Genomic DNA, 17,684 nt, shown 5'->3' with positions numbered 1-17,684 from the left:
TTTCATTTTATATGATTCATATGATGAAATGAACTGCCAGTTGCAGACTGTGACCACTATGAAAGCCTATTAAATTTTCAGCTTCAGCCACATTTTACCATGAGCCATGTTGTAGCAGAAGTGTGACATATTATAATGTTCAGTCATTTTAAAGAGTCACATAGGCCTAATGAAATGTTCACATCTTCAGTGGGCCTCCAGTGTCTGTATTTCTTGCAGCTGGGTCTGTGAGTGCAACTTTGTCTTATTTTGAGTTGTAATAAACCAGATGGTGTATATTATCTTATAGTTTTTTTAGTTAAACTTTTGTAAATAAACACTGAGGCCTTGAGTTAATGTCTCCTCTTGTTTTTAATATCCATTAAATACTGTGCGGGAAGAAACAACACAAGTCTTGATATATAGATATTTTTATTACAATTATCATCTATCTTAGCCTTATATTCCAGTTTGTACATTTATACAGATTACAATGATTTGCTTATAATACAGTGACCCATAAATACACCACTCAACCAGGCCTTTTAATACACACAGTGTTTCTTTTATGTTAGCATTGCAGAAGCCTGGAAGAAAACACATTTGATAAGCTTGGGTCAGAGTCAAATTATCATTACATTTCTGACACCCTCATGGAATAATGGCTCTGTACCAACTGCCAATAGTTCAACGTTAATGCCATTTTGGTACAAAGCACGTCATGAGCTCAAGGGTATAAAAATAGCCATTTTGTATTTTTAATTCTACAATATATACATTAATATCTTCACTGTTACGTACACACAGTTTAGATGGTGCTTTATAAATATGTATTACTCTGAAATACTTTGTTACTCTACTGGCAGTTTGTAATGCTGCGTGAACACCTATGAAGATTCAGAATAAGGACTTGTGTCTTACACAAACACCTTGGTAAATTGAGTGCTGTGAATTATGTAATAGCAAGCAGACTGTTACTGCAGTTTAGACAGTGGACATGAAAGGCAGAGGTGAATGGCAGAACATTACCCAAAGCAGAGGATAAGAGAGTAATAAAGGTCTATGAAATTATACAGTTCTTCCCCTTGTGCCCTTTCTTCTTTTTGGACTTAGTCCGTTGGCCATAAGGAGGAGAGGACATGCCTGCCACAGGGCTGGGCAAGTCATCAGTGTAGTAGTATCTATGGGGTCTGGGCTGAGGGATGGGTTGACCCAGGAAAAAGCCTTCTTCCTCAGAATCAGAGGAGGAAGAAGAGCATGTGGAGCACCAGTCATCATCATCGCCATATAGCCCCAAGAATCTCCCCATAGCTGGGCCCTGGAGCCCATAGTCTGACATGGCAGCAGGAGTGGGGTGGCCATGGAAGGGTTGTTGGCCCTTGGGGCCGAGAGCTTGGCCTCTATGGTCCACTTTGTAGCACATTTGGGCCCTCTCCTTGGGCAGAAGGTTAAGAGCATTGTCAGAGCGAGACTTGCGACTTCGATGCCTCCTGTGGTGGTGATGGTGACGACCAGAGTGAAGTTCCTGCCCCTGCTCTTCAAAGTGGTACACTCTCCGGCGAGTCCGTTCACTCATAGGTGGCTGGCGCACTGGAAGGTCGCAATAATGACCATTGTCCACCACATCATCAGAAAATTTGACCTGCTGTGGCCTAGATTGCGAACGTGTCCTCCTGATGGCAGGGACTTGAAGTTTGGGTCTGTCCTCTGGCAGTGGTACCTCCTCTTCCTTTGGAAGATTTTCCTCCACCTCCTCTTCCTGCTCAGATACAAGGCTCTTCAGGGAATTTGCACTTCTGTGTAACATAGAGGAGTTGAGGGTCCCCATATTACTGGTTTTCTCACAATCTTCTGTCTCCAGTTCATGGAAGCCTTGCAGGGAATATACCAAAGGTCTATCTTTACTATCACCATCTACGGAGGCCCCTGGAGAGGAAAGAGAAAAATTAGATAATGTTTGTACATGGACTCAGTACTTTAAAAACTAACCATTGCCATCACATAAAAGATTGCTTAAGATCTGTTGTAGCATGCCATATCAACTCACCAGTAATATTGGAGAGTGCCAGTGAGTCCATGGAGTCTCGGACACTCTGATCTGTCTTCTTGAACTCGTCCGTGATACACTCCAAAGAGTCATTATACCACTGTGGCTCCTCTCCCTGGAAGCCTCCTCCAGCCCCATGATCCAGCTCCAACTCTTGGATCTTTCTACTGCTTGCTGGGCCCGGGTGGCTACCGTAGGCTGAGTCTCCTAACCCATCCTGTGACTGAGCCCAGTACATGTCAGCCTGGTATTTCTTACTGGCCAAGCTCCCCCTTCCTCCCCCGCCACTACTGCCAGCTTTTGAGGACTCCTGCTTCAACTTGGCATCTTTTTCGGAGATCCAGAAATCCGTGGGTCTGGAGTCGCTGGATTGCTGGAAGACCCCATGTTCCCCAAACTTTAATAGCAGCTGAGTCATGTAGTCTTCATGCTCAGCCCACTCCTCCTCCTGATCCTCAGGTGCCTCAGCCTCCTCACCGCGTCCTCTCCAGAAATGCTCATCAGATAAGTTCATGTGGGCAAGTTTGTTGGTCAGGGTGTCGTCAGCGTTTCCACTGAAGCCAGGGAACTTGTAGTTGACAGAGGGTGAGAAGAGGAGCGACTGTCGGCATTGGTCTGCTGAGCGACTGCTCTTGCCCATGCGCACACTGCGGCGGGATTCACGAGAGCGTGCTGATTGGAAGGCAGAGTCGGAGGAATCAGAGGCATGCAAATCTTCTCCCAGACTGCAGGTCTTGGAGCAGTAAATACGGCCCTGGTATGGCAGGAAGGGGCAGCCCAGTAGTGAGCTCTTACACTGGGCACAGCTGAAGCAGCTCTCAGTGGCATGCCAGTGTAGCCCATCATAGGTCATCTGAGCATGATCAACACCTGGAAGAGGGGAAATGTTAAGATGGTTAGTTCTCTAAAGGGTAGACAATCATGACAGGTGTTTTATTTTAACTCTAGAAAATCATCATCTTACCAATATGTTCTCCACAGGCCTCACAGTACTCAGCATAGAGCGACTCAAAGCAGCCACAACAGTATGGTCTGCCGTCCTTCATGATATAGCGTTGGCCACCCAGGATTGTCTCACATTCAAAACAGGAGAAGTGCTTCATGTGCCAATGGCGCCCCTCTGCCTCCGTGCACTCATCAGCAAAGATGATCTGCAGACATAAATGTGGACTGGATGAGACATAAATGTTCTGCCCTCTTTTGCCTTTCTGGCTGTCATCAGACTGTATATTCATGTTGGATTCATCCAAGACGGTGGAGACATAAAATAACTGTTATTGCTATCCCAGAGGAATTTTGAAAGGCCATAAATGTCAGAGCCTGGATGTTTTTCCTTCACTACATTGTTTTCTCTCAGTATTTCAGTCTGGTGGTTTTACCTCATCGCAGGCTGAGCAGCGTGGTTTGAGTAGCTCAGCGTGGTGCCTTCCACAGTGGATCTTTCCATCGTGGTAGAAGTAGATCAAATCCACCAGCAGTTCACTACATGTGGAGCAGGCAAAACATGCGGGGTGCCAGCACAGCCCAGGGCCCGCCCTCGAGGCAAACACTGCCATTTCTCCACCGTTGACGTTTTCACCACACTGTAATATGCAGACATGGTTGATTATAACATCGTGTAATGACTAAAATTGCACTTAAGCTGTAGTTCCAAAATATTTTGAATCGAGCATAGGTGATTACATATATTGCAGAACTGCATGGACATAACTTTGACCTCAAATCCAAATTTCTAATGTAACACCAAGTCTGGCTCATACTAGAACATTTATGGGTTTCAAGTCCATGCTCTGTTGATCACTGGGTAAATACATGGCCCATCTGTGTGTGCCAGCCCATCTGCAGTCCCAGAGTGGCCAGTTTGTTTTTCTTTCCTGACCTTTCTTCCTGACCAGTGTATCATATGAGGACATGACTTTTCACATCAACTACGGTGACTCTGGGTAGGATGGGCCGTTAAAAAAGGGAAAACAAGAGAAAGCATGGATGTCCATTGGAGAGCTACAGCGCAGTGTTTTGACATGGCTGTCTGGCTGCTCAACGAACATTTTAAACACTAAGTGAAACACTGTCATGAGCCACTCCAAACCACTCAGCAGAGAAGACTTTAAAGTCCGCATGGCTGCAAATCCAGCTTGTGTTTAGGGATCTCTTAAATAGCATCAGGTCTTTATTTCAGCTTTCCCTCTGGTTTTTAGCTAAAAATTGATCCAGATTAGCCGAATATCCATGGAGGATGACAGGCAGCAAATCTTCCTTCAATACTGTAGTTGAAAGAAGTTCTTGGACTGAAAACAGCTTCACACCGCAACCAAACTCCCAGTGCTCCTATTTAAAGTAGTAAATAATACATGGAAGCCAAGGGACGTACATGCTCACAAATGCTGTTCTGAAGATTGCGGGGCAGCAGTTTCACTGTGCCCCTCCCCAGTGCCTCCTTCTTCCTCTGGACACTGAACATAAGTAGCTCCTTCTTCTCCTCCTCACTGAGGGACTGGCAGTAACGCACCTGGAAAGGAAAACGATAAGTTATGAGTAAGGAGAACAACTGGCCCTTCCTCCTTATTTACTGTTGCTACGTCAAGCTATTTTTTCCACATATGCAGTTTGGAATGATAATGGTGGCAGATATAACATTGAATTTCACAGGAATTTTTAATACACAAACACAGGTTTAGCAAAGCGTCAATTTCATAATACACATTTATATCAAGGAATGCATTTTGTTCTTTTAAAAGGTTTGATACTGAAAAAAATCCTGCTGGGTGGGATATGAATTTTGTTCTAGTGGTTACAGTGACCTCTTCATATTACACCCATTGAAAGATCCAATTGCAAGACTGTTGGCCTCTAATAAAAGGTTATAAACTTTGGTAAGTACAAGAGAGGGCAGAGTACATACCAGAGCATGCTGAACAAAGGCAACTCGACCCCAGCTTGCCCTTCCTACACCCCCTAAATATCTCCACCCACAGTCCCTGATTGAGAACATCATTTTTACAACAGGCCTTTTTGATGTTTCCCAAAGCCTTAACAAGAGGGAAAGCAGACGTTTACACAAACAAGGCCTGTGTTTAGAGTGAAATCAAGAGGACGGGCAACAAAAGAAGAGAGACAGCCAAGTCGAACCGTGGTGCCACTGCGGTGGTGGCATCACATAAAGCCTCTTTCAGCCAGCGTCCCTCTCTCCCGCTGAGCAGTCCTCGTAAAAACCACCGCTATGACAGGAATCCTGCTGGTGGGGGCTCCCAGCAAACATCATAAAATCATCAAGTCAAAAGTCACATTGTGCCCACACTACATGTCTACAAGATTGTGGAACAAAAATCCCCTAGTGTGATGTCAACGTGAATGCCAAGAGCTCACATTAGCGGGATGGCATGGAGATGGTGCGACTGTTAACGCTGTGGGTTTAGCGGGTTGCAACAGATACAGCTACTCAAACAAAAATGGAGAGTGGATCTTTTCTGCAGCTGTGGCAGAAATGAGTCGACCTGCTGGGATGAATTTTATGATACTTGCATTTACGCACGTGCACACAAAATATTCTCACCTCATTATCATGCGGTGGGAGTTGATACAGGAGCTGCTTGATTCGAAACTTCTCTCCCGGACTGTTCACATAGGGGATTTTATCCTCAGGCAGACAGGAGAAATATAACTGGACCTGGAGAAATGATGGCAAGGAGTGAGAAAATTAGACGTAGTACGACACAAAGACAAGTTAGAGAGTCTCAAGACAAGGTGCTAGGTTTTGGTGAAACTGCTGAAAAAACAAGACAAATGAAATATTTGATATATGATATATTTTCATGTTTGTGCGGCCATTAATTAAAAAAAAAAGCTGAGAAAAAAAAATTCAAGGCAAGTTACTTCAATAGATTTGAGTTTTGAACCCAACTCAAACTCTTAGTTTTAACAACTAAAAACGTTTTGCTGAGATAATTTACCTTCCTTCTTTAGATGAAGATAGACTGAATCTTTGAGTTTTCAAAATCCCCAAAAATTGTATTTCTAAAGTTCTTGAGTAAATGCATTGAAGTGAAAGTGATTAATAATTTAACATTTTGACAAATCAGTTTCTAAAATTGAAAGATTCAAGTTAATCTAAGATGAAGAAAAGTAATTTATCTCAGTAAACGATTATAGGTCGCCAAAACTTTGTTTAGTTTAAACTTGAGAGTTTGATTTAAGACACAAAAATCTAATAAAGAGAGTTGCCTTGAAATCATCAGTTTTCTCAACATTTTTTTTTTGTGTATAGCTGTGATTTGGTCTCCCAAGAAGTTGAGAACCTTTTTTGAACACAAATTTTCATCCATCGAATTGCAGCAATATATTATTGTTATGATCTTGGACAGATCAGCCCACATTTATGAACACAAATTCTTTTCCAAGGAACCAGAGAATCAACACATCAATTTGTGTTGAGACATATTCTGGGACAGCTCTGTGTAATACGTATGGAAAACAGACTTTGTGGAACTGAAGTGTTTGCTTGAACCCCCAAATCAGCTCTATTTCCAAAAGACAGCACATATTGTATAATCAACGCTCTGATGATGGCACTAGAGGTATCATTTTCTTCATAAAGCTGCACTAAACAAGTCGAAACAGGTCAACAGGTCAAATCAGTTTAAAGATCGTATTTTTCCAGTCATATGCTTGTCTCTATAGGGACAGGACAAAGCAGCCTGTGACAGTGGCACTTTGACCCTTGGGGCTAACTACTGAAAACTAAACTTTATGAGGGAGGGGCTATTACAGTCGGCCAGATAAAGAGGTGGGATGTGCTCGTCTTGTGTGTTGGGGGGACTTCCTGCAGCTTTTGCTGTCTAGAGGGGGGGTAACAGCAATTTACCCTGACAATCAACCCTACGTTTGCCCCCCACCATAAATTATGCACATTTTCATGCTGCTATTACCCCTCATCCAGCTCCCTAGGGGCTGGGGAGCAGTCAGCCATCACCTCGGCCCTATGTGTTTCTTCACTGTAATGATGACCCATAATACATGGCCCATTCAGGGCAATGGCCGCAGTAAAGGCATTACAGTTGACCCATGCATTTCCTTAACAAAAGGCCCTGCATGTTTAGGATTTAAGGTTTTCTTTTGCTGTGGACCCATCTCTTCTTGCCCATCTCCCCCTCATTGCTTCCATGTGTGCTGTTTAACAAGGGAAGTAGGGATGGAGAGACACGGAGAGGAAGAGAGAAACAGAAAAGAGGAGAGAAAAATGCAGCCGATTTGGGAAAAGTGCCACATCACACTGTCTGCCTCGCGGACACAACTAACAGCCTTGCCTGTGTTTGTGGAGGAGAGGGCTCGTTAAAAGACGGCCCCTTGATTCCTGATGTTGCCAGCGGCGGTGGGCCCGACCCACCAAGTCCTCCTCTTAACAGATCTCTGATAATCACAAGCAGACTTTGCCGCGCCGCAGTTTGTAAATAAAAGTACACACATCCTGCCTGTAAGTGGCTGCCTGGTAGAGCCTGACAAGTCTGCCTCAGACAAAGGGACCAAGCAAAAGTTTTATGAAATATGTTGTCTGTCCCATAGGTGCCGTTATTCCAAAGACTGTAGGTGGTATGTTCTTCAGTAATGTGCTGAATAGCGTTTATCTGGGCCAGGCAAGTGGGCTAGAAGGGAGTTAAAATCAGGTCAGAGCTGTTTTTATTCCCTGTCAGGAGGATACACCATTATTCACTGTGGTGATTTGGGGAAATAATGATTTGTGAACCAATGAAAAAGGTACCACAGCTAAAGAGAACAATATCATGCTCTAAGTTTCCCTTGAAGCACAAGGCCAAAGCTAAACTAAGCAGTGTTGTTTAAAGGGATAGTTCAGATTATTTGATGTGGGGTTGTATGAAGTACTTGTCAGTGCATTACCTGTAGTAGATGGTGGTCAGCAACCCCACAGTTTGGACACAGAGACAAGAACCAGTACAGAAGCTAAGCAATTCTGCACACAGTCAGTACGAAAATGTATTTTAGCTACTTAGAAACATGTCCAACAACAAAAAAAAAAATCAATATTAGTTTAAGTGTATGCTATATTTCCAATGTTTTCACTACTTAACCTTGCAGTCAGACAGCATGGGAAACTGCTGTTTTATAGGTCAAACATTGCTCTTTCTCCAAACCAACCAGACTCAGCGGGTGAAATCTGTAATTTTACCTTTCAGAAGACAGTAGTTGCTGGTCTACCGCTGCCTCAATCTGTCACTAGTTTACGTAATTTTGTGACTTTGGTGTTTTATAAGGATAGTTTGGATTTACCAAAGTCACACAATAACACAAACCATTCGAGGCAGGGATAGACCAGGAGCTCACATGTTCTACAAGTTAAAATTTGTGATTTCGTCCTATGAAGTTTGGTTGGTTTGGAGAAAAAGTATATTTGGCTTATGTAACAGTTGTTTCCTGTTGGAGGAGACTGTCTGACTGCAAGGGAAAGCAGTTAAAATATTCTAAATATACCATACACTTAAACTGACCCTGACACTGTCAGTACGCTGCTTAGCTTCTGTGCTGGTGCTCCTCTCTGTCTGTACATTGACGGTGTGCCTACCGTCATCTACTGTAGGTAGCACACCGACTATCAAAATGTACCTCATACAACCCCACATAAAATAATCTGAATATAAACCTCAGCTCTGAATGACTTCATGTATTTCAATAACAATCCCAATTAGGATAATTCATTAAAGCAATATTCTGCTCACCTGTTCAGGCCTAAGTCCAGGTGGTACCCAGGCATACTCCTCCAGCGCACAGCCGGAGTCATCATCAGAGGTGGAGCTGCGCTGGAAGCCAGAGGTCAGCTTGCTGACTTTCTGCTCCATCATCAAGTCTCGCTGGCGTGCCCCACCCGGGAAGCCAGCCGCCGACACTGTCGCACTCGCCAGGCTCATCAGACTCTCCTTTTACTAGACAGACGAAGCAAGAAAAAGGAAAGGAAGGAGGGATTGGGGGCGAGGATAGGAAGTGGAGGGAGGATTGAAGTAGACAAGAAAACGAAATGTTGGTTAACAAGCCATTACATTAACCCATCCCCACATAATGTTATCCTCACTCCATCTGATCCGCTTCTCTCATGTCAGTGCCTTCCCACTGAATGTTAACCACGAGCTGAATCACACCATCACTGTCTCTTTCATGAGGCCCACAGCCCTCCTCAAAAGCCCATTACAGCATCTGAGCAAGCTTTTCTTGGTTGCCTTCTGGTGATGAGTCTACTTCATAAAGACACTCATAAAGAGAACTGTACCCTTTCACTGCTATTGTGGTGGCAGTTAAACATGAGTCCTCCTCATGTGGCTTTTGAGGACATAGAGACCATTAGGAAATTCCCTTCGCTTCATGAGGTGACGTCCAATCTCATTATAGTGACAACAACAAGCACTTAGCTGTTCATAAATACACAGTGAATTCGCAGTAACTTCTATGTTTCGCAGACCTCACATTCCTTTCCTGTACTGTAATTCAGTTTGCCGTCAACTCAAAGGCAAGAACAACACCAGACTCTGGCTGTTAAATCTGTAGGTTTCACCTTATCTGTGGAGTTAAGGTCTGAATGAGTCATCATTCAGTCTGTTGGGGTGCTACGTCATGCTACACTGTCCCAAGAGGGGCCACCACATGGGATCTGATGCCGGCTTGATCAGTTGAGCCTGTGGTCTGTATAAACACAGTCCCGGCCTTAAGACAGGGCCACCATATGGGGAATGTCCACAAGCCTGGTCTGTCCCTTCATCTCCGCTTTTTCTTTGGGCTGTTTGTTTTCCAACCTGCTGCAGTGAGTGTCTGATCGTCCTTTCATCTTTTAGATGGACAGAGCAATGCCAGACAGGTGAAGTAGCTGGACAGGGAGAGATGGACGTGGATGGATGGATGGGGTCGACTGAAACTCAGTTGGACAGTGACAATCCAATAGAAGGGGGAAAACAGAGCAAGGAGATCAAAGACCGGCACAATGTTGACCTACGTGTGTGGTGGCCACAGCCACTCATGCTTTTCTACTCATCCACACTTTTGCAGACATGACTGTAAGGCAGCAGTAACAAAGATAGAGACTAAATAAATCAGTGCATAGCTTGGTAAAATACAAAAAATCGAATCAATGTCATTTTTATTTTGCATCAAACAAAATGTAAATTCTGATGCTTGGGGTCTCCCTCACATTAGAGACATAAATTGATAACTTCCTGAAGTGTGTTACTACCTTGGAATTTGATTAGACATTTAATTTCTAGGAGAAAGAATGTTATTCGTTCTTTAACAAATTACAGTCTTACTTTAAAGCTGCTACAAGGAATTTTGGAGAACCTGTGGACAAAAATATGTGTTTCCACAGTTATAACCATAAAATATAATGTAAAAATAACCACATATCATGTGGTTGCTTATGTAGGACATACAGAGGCATCAGTTTAAAACTCCTTGTAGTTTAAGTAAGTGATATATTAGCATTGGAAATTTGCAGTTTGACAAATTGGGGAATAGTTTTTTTGCTCTATGTGGCAATAAGAAATGGCACTGACTTCAAGTCTGTGAATCAAATCAATTCAAAAATCTTATTTGCTCAGGCTAACTGTGAATAATCATCAGTTACTATAAGTCTACTTTATTTCCTGAGCTGCTGTAAGCTCTGCAGGACCATGCAGACATGGAGATGATGAATGTGTGTCCAGTTGTGGTCATTTCTCACAGGCCAAGGGCTCTAGCTGAGATCAAATGGGAGCACAGCCAGCGTCCAGCAGCCTGGCCCTTTGCACCACCTCCCCCCCCCCCGAACCTCCACCCCCTATGGCCGGCAAGGGCACCAAGGGCCGCGGAGAGACAGCTGAGAAAACCAGACACACTTGAGCGTGGCCCTTTGAACACCGGCGTGACAGTAAAGTGGCCTGAAAATCTGCGCTCTCTCCTGGAATGATATATATGCCTGGCTGCCCCTGGGAGTGTGCAGCTCCTCTGCATACATGAAGAGGGAATGCACACACGTTTATGCTGAAGACAACATTGACACAGGCGACTACAGGCTAAGCTGGCCCACGCACACACACATAAAGCAACATAAACACCTTCCCTGTAAAAATAAAGTATCTGTTTTGACTTAAAATGGTGTCCAAGCAGCTGTAAAATTTTAAGTTGACTGACTTTGAAGTTGAGGTAAATTTGTAATGATTCAAAACAAACTTTTCTAGTCAAATAAACTTGATGTTAATTCAGTTATACTTGAGAAATACTTCCAATAAGCTCAAGATATTAAGTTAAACCAGCAACTCTTCATTTACGCTGGTGAATATTACAAATAAATTTAATTTCTTCTTGCATTTTCTCAGTGTGAAGAGTCAGTTCTTCATTACACACAAAGAAAGACCAGTTTCAGCTGCCCCTTTGGGAGATACTTTGTTCCAGAATCGGCACAAAGACAACACATGAAACTGCTCCCAAGGAATTTATCAAATTTTAAGTGTAAGGAGATAAAGACTGAATTCATGACTAACCATCATCATGGTTCAGTGTTTTCATTATTGTGAAAATAAGCAACAATATTAGAGACTACAGATGTTAACGATAAATCATTAATTGATCAATCTGTTAAGAATTTAACCCATATAAAATGTATTAAGTTATATGTGAATGATAGTCCAGAAATGGCAGTAATTGAGCCTCATTTGAGATTTTTTTGTCTGGCGGAGCCATTTGTTGAAGAAGGAAACTAAAACTTTTACTTTAAATGAAAAAATCGTTGTATCTTACAAATGATTAATGATTAATTGATTAACAGTAAAAAGAAGAGTCCCAGGAAGTTTTAACTCTCAAACAATGCATGCTGGAAAGTCTGCTAACATGCTGATCGTGCTTCTTTAGAAACTTCATTTAATGAGCTCACTGAACTCTGTGCATTTATTTAACTCCTCATTTCAAGTCAAAAAACTTCATATTGAAAGAACTCATGCTGATAAACTCTGAAGTGTAAAATAAATACTGGACATTTAAGTTTAATTAACTTGAATAAATAAAACATATATTTCTATGTTAAGTTAATGAGGAAAGATTGGATTATTCCACTAAATTCCTGTGATTTTTTTTTTTTTACAGTACTGTCAGTCAGCTGTATCCCATGTATCCAGCTTGTCGTGTAATGACGACTCTTTCTGAGATTGTGGCCCACCAGACCCCTCTGCGGATGATTAACTGCTGCACACACGGCGTGCCATGCCAAGCGGCAACTGGCCATTCATATCAACTCATCTTCCTCAAGGACAAGACAGCCCGCTGCCAACGACTGGCACGTAGCCTGCAGAGGATTCATGGGCTTTATTTGGAATTCGCTTATTGCATAAGTGTCAAGTCAGGCGGACTGGCTTATGACACATCCCATTAAAACGCCTGATGTCCTGAACAATGGCGCTTTGTGAAGGAATCCACTGAAGACTTGTTCCATCAGGAGTCTGTTTATCTCCCTTGACGTTTTTTTTTTCTCTCTTGAAGATGTGGTGTGTTATCTCCTCATACATGACAGTTAAAGCCCTTAAACCTAGATAACCTGTCCTCAGATGAGAGATGAGAGGAGGGGGCGAGAAATGAGACACTCTCTTGTTCTATTCGTATCTATTGACTTGCAAATGAGACCAAAATAACCTGCAAAAATGTGGCCTTGTTTGAGAGCGGCTTGGGTTTCACATGGGAGATAGCTAACTATAGGCAGGTTCTGTCAGGAGCCAAGAGACTTCACAGCCTCACAGTATATCAGGCACACACTTACTCACGCGCTGCATTTGTTAGAAAGATGTTTGCTTTCACATGTTGGCCAAGCCTCTGCGTAGACGTATCACTCAGCCAAACCTGACTCACAGGAATGTCAGGCTTGAACTTAAGCCAGGCCCACAAAGAGGAATAAAGGGATGCACACGGCTCGATGTTTCTCGTACCACCACATCTGCTCGCATGCTAATTTTTCCTTTAGATGTCATGCAGTTCATTTCCTCTGACTCTGCCCAGAATGCTTCCTTAACGTTTTGAATGACACAAGCACTGAGCCAACTAACTTAACCATGCTTCTTCTCACTTGCCAACTCACTGACTCATCACTTGTGCGGGCTTTTAAACTGTTTCTCCAAAACAAGGGAGCTATGGTTTGTGAGATTAGTTTTTACCCCCCCACCCCCACCCCCACCCCATGGTCCACTCCCCCCAACCCTGCCCTCCTCCCACACTAGCCAGACCCCTGCAGTCCTGAATGTTTAACAGCCCCTCACTCTTTTGTAAAGGTGCTTGTTAACATGGCTTTGGGAGCTGAAGGCCTGCATATCTGACTGATCTGCCCACAGAGGGCCAGAGGGTGGGTGGTGGGGGGTGCTATCAGACTGAAATGGGGCGACTGACATGTACGAAAATGTTAATGTGTCTTGTTCCACAAAAGAGATGAAATGTAAGCCCAGGCAGGTGGAACACAGGCTCGCTTTGAATGGTTTCTAGTGATTGAAGATTTTAAAACATCCCACAAGATTTTTAGAATGAATGAAGAGGCCTGTCTTGTCGAAAAGAGTGCACAATGACTGATAGTCTTGTTGCACAGACAGCCTATATTTGAACAAGCTCTATGTAACAGGCGCTCAATGAAAAAGTGGGTGCAAAGTTGATTCATTAAGGAACAAATTAACCTTAAGAAAGCACTACAGAGACTCACAGGACCTCATACTGCGACTGCCCAATAAATATTGCCACCGGGGACATTTTAAAGAGTATTCAACAGCAATTTAACCAGTTCCCCCAAAATCCAGACACTGGAGCATTGGATTAACAACCCTTGAGAGAGTGCACAGGGAAAATAAGCAGCTTCTGGTCTGAATTACTGTCTATATTCCTCTAGGAAGTGGATGATGGACATGCACACAACACTACACAGTGCTCTCTGTCAGTTTGGACCGGCCCGACATGTTTAACTTGGCTCGTGCGAGCTCAGCAATGCAGCAAAAGGTCTACTTGAAGGAGAAAAACAAGATTTTCTGTTCATAGTGGCTGCTTACTTTAGCTCAGACAAATCTGTTTTTATGTGAGACAAGATATGTCTTAACTTTAGAATTATGCAGTAAATTGTTGAATCCTGCTATCACAAATCTCTTCAAAAGACTTGATATATTGTATCCCTCATGAAAAAACAAAAGTGATCTTACAAACATTTGTCAAACTGCAGGCCAGATCAGATTGGCTAGACAGTTAGATCCTTTTATGAACCAGTAAATCAGCATTTATGGTTAAACTTGCCCTTGAATGATCCAAAAAAAAAAACAACTGAGTGTGATAAAATCAACAACATCCAGTCAGCTTGAAGATGCCACGGTGGAAACACTGCTGGGAAGTCTGAGTGCGGCTGACAAGAAGAGACCCAGAGAGGGGCTCAAAGTTTTTATGCAGAGTTGAGGTGCTACATGGCTGAAGGTTGGTCAGCTTGGTGAGGCCTCCTTTCACGGCTGGGGGAGTGTTTTTCCAAGACCAAATGGATGGGAGTGACATCCCCACAGAGATCTACACTACGGAGACCACCTGCATGCGCTGGCCAGACTGAAGTAAGACTCCACACACTTGTGCTGCTGTCACATAGCAGACATCAAACGCATTTACATCCCAGTAAATTCAATTTGCAGTATAGGGGCCCAAAATCAAGTCTTTGAAAGCTGGCAACCTTCACACAAACTTGATGGGAAAAAGTCCTACAGATTTTGACTTAAGCAAAGATCAGAGGTTGTACAGATTTCCATCTATACATGTGATGGGCTGTATGTCTTGTGAATCATGCATAATGGAGATTAATAATTAAACCATCCTTCCATCAAACTAAATAATCTAAGAGATTTCATGCATTTTTAAGTCTTAACTCTTCATCAGAGTTAAAGAAGCTTGTTTGATCTAGTAGCAAATAGGGCTGTGTATTGGCAAGAGACGATACGTATCACAATACAAGGGTTACGATTCAAAATATTACAATATACTGCAATACTGTAAGCAAGTTGATATATTGCTATTTTATAATCTAATTTAGGAAGACTGTCATAGTATGAAGCTCACACCATTACATGCATAAAATCTGAGTTTAAAAAGTCTACTTCAAGCATTATTGATATTTTCTTACGCCCCTTTTGGCAAAAGACAGTTCAAGATGGTGCAAAACTTGAACATCTCCACTTGTTCAAGTAAGAATTATGTCTGCCTCATTACAAAAAAAACCCCACATTCCTCTAAAAACCCAAACAGATTAAATCTTCAGTCATCTCCCTGTTGGTCTTACCTCAGTGTGGGTCAACTCTCCTGAGGTGAGCAGAAAAAAAAAGGATCTTATCACCACTATATCCAGTCCTAGATTCTTCTCCAGCCTCTGTGCTCCATATCTGTGCAAGATCCTGAGAGCTCTAATTCCAAGACAGGAGCAGTCAGCCTTCTCTATCAGAGCTGTCAGCACAGTAACAGCCCATATCAAAGCCACGACTGTAAAAAGCCGGAGAGATGTCTGTCTGAGTGCGTGGGAGAGAGTGTTTGAGAGGGGTGTGTGCGCGTGTGCGTGTTCATGGAGGACCTCAACCAGATGGTCATCCCGCCCTTGTCTCTCTCTCACCCACCACTCGTCGTCCTCCTCCTCCCTCCTCCAACCCAACCCTCTTAACCTCAGGCCGGCCCCTTAACCCCAGAACAGCCAGTCACCGCAGGGCATGGAAGAAGCGAGGCGTCTCTCTCTCTCTCTCTCTCTCCTCCGCTGACCCTCCCCTCGTACCTCAAACATATGCTTCCAAATGAGAACCACCGGTAGAGCTCCGGCTCACAGGAACTGCGCTTTTAAGTAGCACATCAGTGATGGCAGAGCTCATTTTACCACACTGACCACCCCATCTCCACAACAGCTTTCACATGACATTCTTCTCTTTCCTTTCCTATCAACGGTTCAAAGATGTGGGGAAGGTGGTGAACGTTACAGTCAGGCTTTGGTTGATCCGGTGGTTTGTCTCTCTTCTCTCGTGCGCTAAAATGTCACTAAGTTGCAGAGAGCTGTTTGCTATCTACAGCTTTATAATTACAGAGTGATTGCTGGATCGAGTGGACAAAAGATGCTTTATTTATCCCGCTGCGAAAAATTACTTCCTCCCAGCTACGACATCCCGGCTCAGCCTCACGTAACCCTTCCCTCTAACTGAACATGATGTCAGCAAGTCTAAACGGGACTTTTCTATAGGGCCTGTAACATATGAATCACAGAGGATCTATACAAAGACATGACTTCAACCACAAAGCTGTTATTATCAGCTTAACGTTGTCTAAGTGAGGGTTAAAAATGTCCAACATGCTCAGTTCAACTTTGTTAAGTCATGCAAAATGTACAGTGTAGCTACAGTATATTATGGGAATCTGTATAGTCATACTGTAATGTAACTGTAATGTAGATTACCTAGCTAGTTAGCTAGTGATTTGCTAACATTTGCTATATATAAATATATCTTCAACAATTTTCATAATCAACTGATAATTTTCAGGCAAAGAATCATTGGTTCAGTTTTCCACAAATGTGATGATCTGTGAATATCTTTGTGTTAAAAAAAATATTGCGAATTGTCAACTTGGACTCTGGAAACTTGTTGACATTTATAGTTGCAGCCCCAATTTAGTTGTACGTATCTTTATATCTCAAACATGAACAACCAGAATATCCAATGTCTACAGAAACAAACCTTACAGACTGCTGGCATTGGCTTACATCCAAGCTTTCCGTTTGTCTTCACTGTGTACTGGCACATTAAGACAGAGCTAAAATTATAGACATGTTCTATAAAACTCAAATGTACATATCCGCCCATCCAGTGAAAATCCCCAGAAGGACGCAATTGACCTCTGCCTCTCCTTCACCTCTGCAGGAATGTCAGGACGTGATTCTCTTCCTGTTGCCTCAGAAAACAAAAGTGACCGGCTCAGGTCAAACTCTGGACAGTGGCACCTTTTGCATGCTTTTGTGTCTGTTTGGTTGCAAAGTCAAAGTGTTACTTTCTCCCAAAAGGACATGTTTTATAGTCGACATAATTGTGTCTAAGAAAACTAAAAAGTTCAAACTTTTTTTTTTGCTGTAGAGGGTTAACATGCTTTAAGACTGTAAAACAAAGCAGTAGAACATTTTACTAGGAAGCCAGGAATCTATTAAACCGCTAGAATTGCTTTCTTTATTAACAATTTAGCAGCTGTTTAATTTTGTGGAGGTGACGTCAGGGTGTAATTCTGTGAACAAGAACACATGCGTGAAGCATTTACACTGTGGGGGTTTTTAAGTGGGCACTGATATAACAGGGTTCACAAGGGTCATTACTGTTATGTAGCAATGAAATTTCTATACAAGTGGAACAAGCACGGCAGAATTGTTGGTCTATATGCAAAATTCAACCTATTATTTAATCATTTAAGACAAATCAACAGTATATTCAATGCTAGTTCAGCTTATATAATGAACTTAGTGCAGCAGAATATCTCTGTCTGCAGAAAACATTCAAATATCAACCAAATACATGACTCCTCATTTCTTGCTCAGGCCACCTGTGCATGACTGACAGCATGTGATTGACAGTAACTTTTCCCATCCTCTGCCTGCCCACATACATTCACACCAGCATGT

General features: G+C 42.8%; 1 protein-coding gene across 1 annotated transcript; it reads right to left on the bottom strand.

Annotated features, from left to right (window-relative positions):
- Positions 1-394: 394 nt before the first annotated feature.
- On the bottom strand, positions 395-15,620 carry prickle1a (prickle homolog 1a). The gene is made up of 8 exons (XM_084733323.1): positions 15,327-15,620; positions 8,755-8,958; positions 5,580-5,693; positions 4,398-4,535; positions 3,406-3,609; positions 2,991-3,177; positions 2,027-2,896; positions 395-1,905 (listed from the first exon to the last, which is right to left on the bottom strand). Exons 2-8 carry the CDS (start codon positions 8,941-8,943, stop codon positions 1,040-1,042), a joined length of 2,568 nt encoding a protein of 855 aa, XP_084589449.1. The 5' UTR covers positions 8,944-8,958; positions 15,327-15,620; the 3' UTR covers positions 395-1,039.
- Positions 15,621-17,684: the final 2,064 nt, after the last annotated feature.

The sequence above is a fragment of the Lutjanus erythropterus genome, chromosome 13, assembly GCF_056507025.1.
Source record: "Lutjanus erythropterus isolate fLutEry1 chromosome 13, fLutEry1.hap2, whole genome shotgun sequence".
Lineage (NCBI taxonomy): Eukaryota > Metazoa > Chordata > Actinopteri > Lutjaniformes > Lutjanidae > Lutjanus > Lutjanus erythropterus.
Note: the sequence above shows the minus strand (reverse complement) of the source record. Positions and strands in the feature narration are given on the sequence as shown.

Bases quoted from the DNA above. Each gene is read 5' to 3' on its own strand.
- prickle1a (XM_084733323.1), bottom strand. From the start codon at position 8,943: ATGAGCCTGGCGAGTGCGACAGTGTCGGCGGCTGGCTTCCCGGGTGGG. The intron at 3,178-3,405 runs GTAAAACCACCA...TTATGTCTGCAG, and splicing joins GCTGCTCAGCCTGCGATGAG to ATCATCTTTGCTGATGAGTG. The intron at 2,897-2,990 runs GTAAGATGATGA...CCCCTCTTCCAG, and splicing joins GGCCTGTGGAGAACATATTG to GTGTTGATCATGCTCAGATG.